The 13,363-nt window shown below is 48.7% G+C and overlaps 1 protein-coding gene across 1 annotated transcript; it reads right to left on the minus strand.

Annotated features, from left to right (window-relative positions):
* Positions 1-2,693: 2,693 nt before the first annotated feature.
* BPIFA3 (BPI fold containing family A member 3) lies at positions 2,694-11,155 on the minus strand. The gene is made up of 7 exons (XM_047068877.1): positions 11,041-11,155; positions 7,957-8,107; positions 6,004-6,111; positions 5,220-5,369; positions 3,892-3,976; positions 3,412-3,475; positions 2,694-2,911 (listed from the first exon to the last, which is right to left on the minus strand). The coding sequence occupies exons 1-7, from the start codon at positions 11,153-11,155 to the stop codon at positions 2,877-2,879; spliced, it is 708 nt and encodes a 235-aa protein (XP_046924833.1). The 3' UTR covers positions 2,694-2,876.
* Positions 11,156-13,363: the final 2,208 nt, after the last annotated feature.

The raw sequence follows: 13,363 nt of genomic DNA on the forward strand, positions 1-13,363 counted from the left end.
AGACTTGGCTGATGACTCTGGGCAAGATGCTTTCCCTCTGGCCGCCCTGGTTTCCTCCTCTAGAACACATGGCTGACGACGCCCACCTCCCGGAGCTGTGAGAGGGTTAAATGGGGGAAACAAATGTAGCTTGCAGCCCAGTGTGTGGCGCAGAGTCAGAACTCTGTAATGAAAGGGCGTGAAAATTACAAGGCACAGACAGGCAGGACCTGGAGCAAGCTTTTGGCCACTTGGGGCTGAATTTCTGCATAAATCCCCCCAGACCCCATGATCATAATAGAGGCGCATTGTGCAACAAGCTGCCGGCAGAAAACATGAAGAGTCCGTGGCTCTATGAACCTTAAAACAAAAAGAAAACAGAATCTGAGAAACCCAAGGAGGCCGCTGGAGGAAGGAGGCCCCTGAGCCACCCCGGAGGGGTCAGGAGGAAGGCAGACAAAAGCTGCCTTCACCAAGAGACCGGGCACCCTCGCTGGAGGATGGGGCCCAGCCCTCTGTTTGCTCTTTGAATCATGAGCAGGAACCCCCACCCTCCCCCAGACTTGAGGCTGTCAAGGGGAATCCTCTGTGTGAATGAACATGGGCGTTTAGGGTTGCAAATCCCCAACGAAGCATTTCGGATTAGGCAGTCTGAATTGAAAGAAGGAGACCTGAGGCTCCCTCACCCTATTCTCATCTCTGAGCTGTTGACACTTCCTTGTTTGAGCTTGTCAATCCAGCCGAACTCCTGTTTCATCATTTTTCCCTCAGTGTGTGTGTGTGTGTGTGTGTGTGTGTGTGTGTGTTGGGGGGGAGTGGTGTTAAGAGGAAGGGAGGGAGAACTGGAGGGGGAGCCACAGTGGTCAAGCGTGGAGTCTGGCTCTAGAGTCTGGCTGCCTGAGCACAGTTGACTTGATCATTTCCTTGCTGTGTGATCTTGGGCAAGTGGCTTTCTCTCTCTGAGCCTCAGGGTCTTCACGCATGGATTTGCTGTGATGCTTTGATGAGACGCTGAATATAAACTCTGAGCACCAAGCTTGGCACATGCCAAGTACTTAATATATGTGGGCTACTATTATTAATATGTGTGTGTTATTTCCCCTTGATTTCTTTCCCTCCCCTTGGGAGGAGGGCGGGAATCAATATTTCAGAAATGAATAGTCATTAATCAAATAATTAATGAGATAAATGACTTGTTTTTAAAATTTTTAATGTTTATTTATTTTTGAGAGAGAGAGAGAGAGAGACAGCACGAGTGGGGTAGGGGCAGAGAGAGAGAGAGAGAGAGGGAGACACAGAATCCGAAGCAGGCTCCAGGCTCTGAGCTGTCAGCACAGATCCCAACTCGGGGCTCAAACTCAGGAACTGTGAGATCATGACCTGAGCCAAAGTTGGACGCTCAACCAACTGAGCCACCCAGGAACCCCATGAGCTAAATGACTTTTAATAAGCATTTCCCATGGACCTAGCACATGCTAAACATATTGCAAATGCTTTTTCACATGCTCCCATAAATGTCCTGCATGGTAAATATTTTCTATTTTAAAAATGTTTGTTAAAGTCTAACATACATAAGAAAAGTGCACATAAGTGAATAGCTCAGTGAATTTTCACAAACTAAACAGCCTCCCCATAAGTAGCATCCAGATCAAGAAACAGACATTACCAGGGCTCCAGAAGCCCCCCTTGAACCCTCCCAGTCACTAACACTCCCCTCACGGGTAACCACTATCTTGATCTCTGACAGCATGGGTTCGTTTTGCTGCTTTTGAACTTCATATAAATGGGAGACGTAACGTGTGCTCTTTGGTGCCTGGCTTTGTTATGTGCACAAGATCCACCCATGTGATCGTGCATAGTTGTAGGTCATTTTCATTACTGTAGAGCATTCCACTGGGAGACTATCCCACGATATTTACCCACTCTTTTGATGGGCATTCAGGGCTTTTCCTCAGGGACTATTATGACCATTGCTGCTATAAGCAGTCTCGTGCACGTCTTGTGGCGTCCACACACGTGTGTTTCTGGCACAGGGAGGGTCTATGTTGTGCTTCTGTAGCAACCGCCACCTGGGTTTATAACGAGGTGGTGCAATTTACCTCCCACCAGCAGTGCCCAGGCTCCTGTTGCCCCACATCCTGTAAGACTTCTATCCCTACTTTGCAGGTGAGGGAGGCCTGAAGGTAAAGTGCCTTGTCCCACACACAGCGAGTGGGTCCTGAAACCAGATTCATCCACCACTTAACCACATATATTTGCTGGGCTCACACTCTGTGCCAGCCCTATGCTGGTGGCCAGTGGGGAAGGGGGCATCCGTCGCTCTGATGCACATGGTTCATACCCACGTGGAACTTCTCATTTGGCTGAATTGGATTCGAACTCAGATCCGTTCGGGGCCGACGTTTATGATTTTCCACTGTGTCAGCCTTTCTCTCCACTCCGTTGGAGCCTGGCAAAGTGCTTGGCACATAGTAGGCACTCAACAAATATGGCTCGAGTGAGTGATGGAATGGGAAATCTCAACAGGGCCCTCCCTGCATTGATAAGTGAATCTCCAGATGGGCTTTTGGCTGCAAATTACAGGAAAAGAAAGTGATTTCTCTGCTATTTCTGGGCTCATGAGCAAACCCAGGCATATTTAGTCTCAGGATGGACCTTCATCAAGTCTGACTTGTGGAACTCTAACCTCAGGACCCAGGAAGGGGAAACTCTGTACCCTTCAGAACTAGAGTTTATTAGGGACAGGACAGGACTCTGCAGGGCCTATGGTAAAGGATTTTGGGGCCGTGGAAGCCCCACTCTGAGGGAGGCTTAAGATCTCAACATGTGGAATCTCCTGATTATCAGTAGGTAGCTGGAGGACACTCCAAGTCTGGCACATGGAAGCTTGGCTGGACTCACAGTTGGTTGAATTTATGAGCAACAGCCTGTTCTGTAAGGAGAAGAGACAAGATCAGTCGCCAGGGTGACTGCCTGTTCAACCCCCGAATGGGATTCCCATCCATCCAAGCCGAGCAAGGGCCAGTGCCTGAGGCATTTGCGTTAAAACTCTTTCCAAATGGTTCGTAGTTAGGCGCTTCTTGTTGGCTTCCCGGGGACTGTGTCTGTCTGTCTACAGATGGAGGGTGGTCTCAGGTTTGGGGTGGGGCCAGCGGTCCCTGAAGGACTGAGTGGAGATCTTGGGAGGAATTACAGTTTCTGGTGGTCTGGAGATTCTGGTGACTTGGCAGGGCCCAGTCTTCTTGGTAGGGGTGCCCTCTGCTGTCCTAGCTCTCTCGGGAGACCGTAACGGTCATTATCATATGGTCACCTCTAAGTGTCCTCAGGGCACATGCAGACACCCCCTAGCAGGCCTCCCTGGGAGCTCCCCACTGGGCGCCTCTCTACTTGCCCACCCTGAGTCCTCCTCCCTGGACAGACGCAGACACTCACCCATGAGGCTTTTTAACAGTTTCACGTCCAACTGTCTGAGGATTTCGCTGATCAGAGGACACACCTGGGCCACCAGCATAGAGACAAGGGTCAGGCTGGGGGCTAGGAGAAGAAAGCTAGAGAGCCTGTGGCTGGAGCCTAAGACTCCACTGGATTTCCACAAGGAATCATGGCAGCAAGGGCAGCTCCCTTGTGATGAGCGCCAACTAGAGGCCACGCACAGCACTTAGAAGTGTGCCTGAATCCTCATGATGACTCCATGAGATGGGGACTGTGATGGTTCCCATGCTACAGATGGGGAAACTGAGGTGTGGGGAGGCTAAGTCACTTGCCAAGGATACACAGCCAGCAGATGACAAAACTGAGATTTTTCAGGTTCTGAAGCCCAAGATTTGAAACTCTTTTCTGAATTGCCAATATATACGTCCTGACCCTCAGACTCAAAGATACCCAAGGGGAAAATATTTTTCTCAAACTTACCTGACTTTCTACCAGGTGCGGGGTCACTTTTACCAGGTTCTCCCTGAAGTGGTGGAGAAAATGTTTCATCTTTGGTGAGATATCTCTGGAAAGAGAGGTAGATGTGTAGAACAGAACAGAGAAATCTCTGCAGTCCCAGTGCTGGGACTGACTGCTTGAGTACACTCTACACAGACATTTAATCATCGGCCAGCCCTCTACAAGAAGCATCACTGTTAGCAGTAGTTGAGGGGGCAACACAGAGAGGTGATGTGACTTGCCCAAGGTCACACAGCTAGTCGGTGCTGACTGGATTAGAACCAGGTCAGGAGAGCACCAGAGTTCAGTCCTTCCCCTGCACTGTCCTAGCCATGAATGCCCTGCATGATTTAGGCATTCAGTGAATGTCTGATGAATAAATGAATGAACACCCGCTGACGACCTGGTTGCTTTCAGCAATCTGGAATTACAGAGAGAAGTCACACCCACATATTGCCCTCAAGGGACTCATAGTCTGCTGAGGTTGACAGAGTTGGTCAGCCAGTATATATAGGTCTATTATACACTCTATTAATAGATGCACCGTATAAATAGCTCTATTTTTTTTTCTCTGTCTGGTTCCCTACTGTATGGCTAACATCAAGTATGCCATGTCTGGCACCTAGTAAGTTCTCAGTAAATATTTGTTGAATGAATAAGTGATGAGGAGGAGTTCTTGAGAGAAGGGAAGGGCATTCCAGGTGAAAGGATCAGCATGTGCAAAGGCAGGGTGGTATGCAAATATATGGCATGTTGATGGAGAGGTGGGGCCTTCATTGACACAAGAGGGCAAAGGGCTGCAGAGTGGGGCAGGCGAGAGCACGAGGAGGGCCCTGACTGACATCTAGGGGTCTGCTCTTCATTCAGAGGGCTTTGGAGAACACCTGGAGGGTTTGGAGCAGGGGCACATTTCTGTGCTAGAAAGTTATTTCTGCTGCAGGGGCAGAATGCAGTGAAGGAGGTGAGGTCTGAGTCAGGGAGTGTCAGAGTGGCTCCTGCGGGGGTCCAGGAAGTGGTCTATGAGCGGGAGCAGTGGCTGAGGGATGGAGAGAGAGGGAGCAAGCAGGGGCTGCCAGAAGGTCATTGATGGGAGCCAGGGAGGATGGGCTGCGGGGTGTGGGGAAAGAGGAAAGGTCCCTCCTGGAGGGTGGCCGCGCCATCACTGGGATGCTGGCTCAGGAAGAGAAGTCGATCCTAGGGAAATGGTGAGATCTATTTTGGGCTCACCCAGGAGGTGTTGGAGACATGTGGTTGCACCTAGGGGGGGTTGGGAAGGGGTCTGGCCTTGGGGAGGGCAGCTGGGACCTTACTCAGTTAGAACTGTTGTGTAGATGCTGCTTTGCTCCACACCGCAACTGCCTATCGCCAGATCCCTCCGGCCAAATTCGTCTTTCTCCAGCCAGAACTCCATAACGAGGTTCATGCATACGTGTATCTTTATGATCTTGTTATTGAAGGACCTGGGGACAAGAGAGAGGAGGAGAAGAGAAAGGGCCAGGGACGGAGGAGGAGGTGGAACAGCCAACACCAAGAGAAGAGTGACCCTTTCAACAACTTTTTCAACAACTACTCCTGTGGCCGGCGACAAAGGAGAAAATGCTGTCAGACAGAGTGGCTTCTGAAAATTCTTTAACTCGACTGGCTTAGGGGCCTTTGGAAATTCAGAAGTTGAGAGTTAGTCTTATTAAAAAAAACCTTTACCGTTTAGCTGTGGCCTCCCTTTTCTTGGGGGCAGCTGATGTTAAAGGATAGTCTGACAGACAGAGGGAGGGGTGATGATAGAAATAAAATGTTTCTCTCTTTTCTTTCGAATCAGTGTCATGAACTCACATAGGTTTAAATGAGCAAATGACCTGCCTCCACTGACCAGGAATTGCCATCCACATTTCAGCTGAAGAAACCAAGGCTCAGAGGTGTGAGGTGACTTGCCCCAGGTCACACAGCAAGTGAGTTCAGAAACCAGGATTTGAACCAGGTTGGAGTCAGAAAGATCTGGGTTCCTTAGGTTGCCAAATTCCACCCTTCCCCCACCAGCTCCCAGATTCCCGCTGGGGAGGAACAGCGCCCCACCGCCCCTGCTGAGGTATGACTCACAGTCTCAAGTCAATGTCAAATTCAAGTAAGATGTTGGCTGAGAACCACTCCTTGTGGAAAGACATCCGGATCCCACCATAGTCCAGCTGAATGTTGGTGACGTTGGCGCTACACAAGGAGAGAGCAGAGGCCCTTCAAGGGTAAGGAAATCTGGACATCAGGACCTTAGGCTGACAAACAGTGGGCTTTGGAGTCAGATCCTTTTAAAGATGGTTGGAGGGCAAGAGCCACCTGTAGGAGCCCTGGCCTGCAAGCTGTCCCTGAGGGCCCTCAACAGTTCCACACAACAAATGTGTACGACCCACAGCCAACTGCAGATCCAAATCCTGGGACTGTTCTCAGACCCAGCAGCTGCCTCCCGGCACAGGGCCCCGCTGTCTGCCCAGGTGCCCAGGCCCAAGGCCTGGGAGCCGCCTCTGCCTTCCCTCCATCTCTCACCTTCACCTTCAACTCATCTGCGAATCACACTGGCTCTGCTTACAAAATATACCTGGGATCTGGCAACTTCTCATTACTTCTGTCCCTTTCCTCTGGTCCAGGTCACCATCACTTCTTGCCTGGAGATGCTCTAGTTTCTCTCTGAGTTCCTTGCCATGAACTGGGCCTCTCTACGAACTCTTCTCCACACGGCAGCCGATAGGCAGCCCTGTTACTTAACATTCTGCCTGGGTTTCTCACTGCTCTTGGAATAAAACCCGAACTCCATACCATGGCCTCTAAGACCTGCAGGGTCTGGCCCCACCTGCCTCCACAGCCACATCTTCTACCCACCCACCCCCCCCCGCCTTGCTCACCCACCACACAGGACTTTTTCTCTTCTTCTGACACACCGGTCTCTTTCCTTCCTCAGGGCCTTTGCACTTACTGCCATATCCTTCATGTCGCTTGCTTCCTTCTCTTCATTCTTCCTAAGGATTATCTCTTGAGAAAGGTCTTCCTGATCAACCGCTCACTGTCACCCCTTACCTTGCTGAAGTTGTCTTCCTAACATTCCGTTTCCTTGAAATTAGCTATTTCCTTTTGTGCCTCATCTCACTAACTAGGATGTAGGATCCAAAAAGGCAGTGACCATGTGTCTTGTTTATGGCCATATTGCAAGCACCCCAGCCCAGGTCCTGGTACATGGTAGGTGCTCAATGAATTCTTGTAACAACTAGGAAGGGAATGAAAGAAGGGAGGTGGTTGTGGACACACATCAGGAGAAACCCTGCTGGCTCCTTACAATGGCGAGAGTGAGGGACTGAATCAGGGAGACGGGGGCTCAGGGGCCCAGCCAGCTGGAACCGCAGTGGAGGGGCTGGGAGCCTGGGAGGCTGAGGAGGCCGCGTCCCTCTAGAGGAAGGAGGGAAACTGCAGGTGAGCAGCCCAGGCCAGCTCTGCTGGGTTAATCGGAGGGCCTGCTGCCTCTGCATCCACTATGTGGGGCAGAGAAGGCTCCCAGCTCCCGAGGCAGGGACAGTTATTATGCCCATTTCACCGATGAGGGCTTAAGGCTGCAGCTCAGAGACCTCAAACACCTTGCCAAGAGTCACACAGCCGTCAACAGTAGAGTGGGGTTCAAATGTCTGACTCTAGACCTGGGTTCCTTTGGCACCCCAGATGTTTGTCCAGGCTGTGCTCTGGGTTACCCACGTTATAGATGAGGCTGGAGTGGTCCCACAATTTCCCTAAGGTTGGTGGCAGCCCCAGGATTTAAACGCAGAGGCTTTTATTCCTGAAACTTTGCTTTCATTATCCTGCTTTAATTATGCTCCCTCCCCAGTGGTTCCTCGTAGTGCCCTCTCCCCCACCCCCCCGCCACCCCCGCCGTTCCTTGTATTGGACCTTTTATCCCCTCCTTCCAATCTTCCTTCTTTCCCTCTTCACAGCCTTGTGCTTTCATCCCCTCGGCTCTGCCCTCTGACCCAGAGTTTACTAGAGTCCCAGGGCCAGGGGCGGGGTTCAGGGCCTCACCTGCTTTCTTGCTGTTGCTGGAGGCTCATGCTGCTGATTAGCCAGCCCACCATCCCTGGGGCCATCTGCCCCGAGGCATTCAGACTTTCCACGAGGCGGATGTTCTGGATTCGGCCCTCTGCGTTGTGCTTCATGAGGCCCTGGGCAATAACTGGAAATGGACAAGGGACCAGTGACACTGCAAGTCAAGGGGCCTACGTTGCAGGCTGGGGCATCCACTTCTTGCTGAGTGATCGGTGCTTGTCACCCTCCAACTCCACTCTCCACACTGAAACCCATACTCCTCATCTGGGACCCTGTGCTTTGCAGGGTTGATGGGACACACATGCAGTGGGTCTGACAGGTAATAGCTGCTCTGACGAGATGATAGTAGTTGAAAGTTCGCCCAGTGTTCTATCTCTGAATCTGGAACAGAGAACCTGACGTACGGGATGTACATCACAGCAAATGTTGGTTGAAGAGAAAAATAGGTGGGTAAATAAGAAGAGAATAAATGTAATTTCTCCCACACTGTGTCCAGAACAAGCTGCAGGACTATGTGGAGCTACCAGCAGAAAAGAATGAATTCCAAAAAGGAAGGGGATTTTAAAAGTGATGGGCATGCTTCAGTCCTGCCTATCAGCGCTAGACCCTCCTGCCCAGGATTGGGCCCAGCTCTGATGAACCTCAGAGGGTACACAGGACACATTTATTTCACTTGCTTGACCCTCCCTGTGGTCAGAACCCACACTGCAGAGCAGCAGAAACCATGGTTCCACCTCACTCTCCTCCCTCCAGCTCCCAGACCCCCTTTCAGTATCCCATGTTTCTGTTGTCGCCTGCAAAGAGAAAGTGTGTTTGGAGTCATAGATCTGGGTTCAAATCCTGGGTCTGTCACCTTCCTGAGTCCTGATTTCCTCACTGGTATAACAGAGGCAGTAATAATACCCATCTCACAGGATTCTTATAAGGAATATTGAGATAATTTATCCAAACAAGAATATTATTGAGCATCTATTGGGTATCAGGCCTTGCGGTACATAATAAAGACACAAACCAGTTTTCTGTCTAATAAGAGAGACATACATTGACCACATAGTTTCAAAGATAGAGTGATAGTATAGGTATTCCTAGAACTCTTATCAGTTCTTGGTTAATGATGATGGCAACACTTGGAAATTTGTGACCAGTACACATTAGTAGTCACCAGTCCAATATCCATCCATCCATCCATCCATCCATCCTCCATCTAGCCATCTGTCCAATATCCACCCATCTATTCATCTATCCATCCTCCCATTCATCTATCCTATCATTCTCATCTGAACCTTGTTCAGATTCATGCTCTCTCTCCAATTCCTGATCCAGATTAAAGCCTTTGATTATCTGAACCATCATTGCCTGGTAACTCTTTCAGGTTTAAAGTGGGCATATCACCCAAGTTGGCCCTATTAATCAGACTAAACAGAAGATCTTATGTTTCCTGTTAGAGGGGAAGTTTCTTTCCTTGTCTCCTATTGGAAGGGAGCAAGGCAGGCTGTAGCTTTGATGGCCACTGGCCACCATTTTCCTGCCACACTGGGAACTAGTGGCCTGAGGATGAAACTATGCTGATAGCAGAGGTAAAAAAAAAAAAAAAAAAAAAAAAAAAAAAAAAAAAAAAAAAAATTGGACAAAATCCAGTTCTGAATGGCGCCTTTGAGTTGCTGATTGAATCATACCTGGAGCTTGTCCTACCTATGATTTTTGGTTCTGTGACATTTTTTCTATTGTTTCGGCCATATTGAGTTGGGTTTTCTATTATGTGCAGCTAAATACTCTGATAGGAGAGGTGGTTATAGTGATAAATATATTCACAGTTGAAAAAGCACTTGGCACGTGCTTTCCTTTGTTTAAATCTCAAAAGCAGCCCCATGAAATACCATTCTAACTGCACCCATTGTAACCATGACGATGCGTAGGCCCACAAATACACGTGGTATATATTTCCTAATGTAATGAAATGGATACATTTGTGGCAATCCATAAAATACCAAGTTGTGATGAGGGAAATGGGAAATACTGATTATCTAGAACCATTAGGAAATAGAAATAGTAGTTGAAGATTTCATTCCCCAAAAGTTTTTGATCTGGATGGTTTTGGGGAAGAGTTTTACCGAACTCTGTAAAGAGATAATTGTGAAAGAAAACAGAAAAAGAAGATGCAAAATTCATTTTATGAGGCTAGTACAACTTGTCTAGCTTCAAGAAAAGCACCAGGAAAGAAAGTTACACAACACTTTCATGTATGAAAACTTTGCTAACATCCTGTAAAATTATTAGCTAATAAATCAGATAGCTAGTAGTACATTAGCTCTCTGTAACTACATTACATTACATTATAAAGTATATTTTTAGTATGATACATTATAATACATTCTATTACATTATAAAAAATAGTACAGGATAAATATATCATTATGGTAAATTATAAAAAATATCATATTTATTCCAGAAATGGGTATATCCCAGAGAAATTCTTCCACAGCTCCTAACAGGGACACATGCATGAGCACATGAACAAGGATGTTCATCTCACTGTAGTTTAAAACAGTGGGGAGTTAGAGACAAGTCAAGTGTCCATCCCTAGGGAAATGGCCGCCTGATGGTGAAGTGGATGAATCTCATGGACTTGTAAGTACCAGCCTGAAGCAACAGATGTCAGCAGCACAGCATCCAGTGAAAGCAATAAAGAACAACAAGATCTACATGGCAGTACCATTTATGCAAATCAAAACACTGCACGTTTTATAAGGACATGAGCATATGTAAACAAATATTAAACACACCGCAGGGCCTGCCAAGGAAGAGGGGATGGGAGTGAGAATAAGAGGTAAAGGGGAAAATGACAAAATAAAATACAAGAGGACCTTCATAGTAACAATGATATGCTATGAACTGGCATATGATCAACTGAACCTCAGTTTTCTGTACTTAAAGGTCTAAGAGAAAAAGGAAGAAAAGAGGATGACTGACCCAAGGTCACCCAGCAAGTCAGTGGCGGGACCCAGATGACGCCTCCCCCACCCACCCTGTGACAGTAGGCAGAGCATGGGTTGAACTTACTTCTTGCCAGAGCTGGTTTGCTGTCCACATGGGCTTTGGCCAGGCCCTGCTTGTGCAGGGCTGAGGGCAAAGACAGCAAGCTGAGGAGAACTAGGAGCCTCCAGATTGGGCACATCTCAGGTTCTGGGACTTGTGGGTGTCAAGAAGGGTCAGAAGGTACCCAGATGGGTGGCTGTGGGGGTGACTGCCTGAATGAGTGGACTCATGGTTTCCTGTGGAAAGATGACACCAGAGTTATCCCTGAACATGCCGTGGGGAGGTGTTGTGATGGGCTCTGGCAGCTGCCACTGGGATTTGCTCCCATGGTGAGGGCAGAAGGTGGAACCCTGTGGGGAGGGCCAGAGATCCAGAGGGGGACCTTGTTGCTTGGATACGCCCAGGAGAGCCCACTGTTGGGTCATCCAGCAGGAGTTGTCTCCCAGCCCCTCCACAGGCTGGATGTTGGGGATTCTACAGTAAGTGAATGAATGAATGAGTGACTGAGGATGACTAATTTCAGGCTCTCCAATTGGACTAGGACTTATTTTAGTGTTTATTTATTAATTTTGAGAGAGAGAGAGAGCGAGAGAGAGGGAGAGAGAGAGTGAGCATGAGTGGGGGAGGGGCAGAGAGAGAGAGTCCTAAGCAGGCTCGGCACTGTCAGTGCAGAGCCAGAGACGGGGCTTGATCCCATGAACTGTGAGATAATGACCTGAGTTGAAATCAAGAGTCAGATGCTTAACCAACTGAACCACCCAGGCTCCCCTGGACTAGAACTTTCTCAAGGGCAAGATCATTCACAATGCCTACCATGATGCTTGCTTGCTAGGAATTGAGGGTTAACGAATGTTTGTTGAGTGACTGAATGACTAAATACATGAATGAGTGAGAATGGCTGATCTTTAAACCCCCTACCAAGTTATAAAGGCAGGGTGTGAGTCCAATGCCTCCCATGTTTACCGCATGGTAGTTACTAATGTTTGTTAAATGATAAGAATGAATGAATGATTGGATGGATGGATGGATGGATGGATGGATGGATGGATGGTTTATGGATAAGATTTATAGGAGAGGGACAGAGAGCCTGTCTCTTATTTCATTGTTCTGAAGTTGGGAGTCAGAGAGAATTCAGCACAAATCCTCCTGTCCTCAACATCTCAAGAAATGGCACCATAATCCATCCAGTTGCTCTGGCCCCAGCCCTTGGAGTCCCTCTTAACTAATCTTTCCTCATGACCCACTATCCATCTGTCCTGTCAACACTTCCAGAATCTGACTACATCTAATAACTCCTTCTCAGCCACCATTACATTGGCCTGGATTATCGCATGGGGATCCCTACCTGAATTCGTGGCTTTTTTCCTTGCCCACCCACAATCTGTTTTGCACACAGCAGCCTGCCTAACCATTTCAAGACATTAATCAGATCACAGCCCTCCTCTGCTCAAAACTTCTAAAGCTTCCCACTGCTCACAGAGCAAATGTCAAACTCCATTCAATGCCTCCCAGGTCCTGCAGGGTCCCCTGGTGTTTGTTCTCTCTGACCTTACCTCTTAACACTCTGTCCCTCATCTGCTCCCACTCCTGGCAGCCACACAGGCCTGGGGGGGGGGGCATGGTCTGGGTCCCACAATTCAGCTGCTGTGAAATCCCAAGACAAAGGTACTCTTGACTTCCTGTGCTCTGCAACACCCCCGCCCCGAGAATGTTCAGGGTCCTTTGCAAATCTCATGAAGCCCTGGGGCCATCCTTGGGCACTTCACATCCAGTTTTGTAAGAGATCATAACTAAAGCATTCGTTCAGGGTGATGGCTTTCCGGAATTGATGTCCTCTTGCAGGGCTCACGCTCCCCTTGGGGATGTTTGTAGAATATCAGTTACCTCAAAATGTACTTTTCCAGTCTTCCTGATCTTGTGTAACCAGTTAGGATTTTGTTATTTTTTTGTCAAGAAAATTGGAGAAGAGTGGGCACTGTTGGGAGGAACAAACCTGTTGTCCTTGGCTCTTTGAAGGTCTGAACTTGGGAGTGGGGAGGGCTGTCAGTCCTGCCCCATTGCAGGATGTGGTGCTCAGGGCCACTGAGTCTAAAGAAATGAGCAGGTGAAGGATGTAGACTTTCCAAGCCTGGTGCATGAGGAGGGAGCAGAAAGGCACCGTTCTGGGACGAGCCCTGGATTTCCTTGTCCTCATGGTGCTCCCATACCTGGCGGGGTGTGGGGGGTGGGGACACCAGACAAGTGGGGAGGGGGGTTATCAGAAAAACGACCTCCCTGAGGAGACAGAGTGGAATTTAAGGAAAAGCCTACAAGTTAGCTGGTGTCGTGTTTCCTCTTCCCCCACGGC

The sequence above is a fragment of the Lynx rufus genome, unplaced genomic scaffold, assembly GCF_022079265.1.
Source record: "Lynx rufus isolate CCGP_SWC_20201006 ecotype Redwood Valley unplaced genomic scaffold, mLynRuf1.p SCAF_8, whole genome shotgun sequence".
NCBI classification, from domain to species: Eukaryota; Metazoa; Chordata; class Mammalia; order Carnivora; family Felidae; genus Lynx; species Lynx rufus.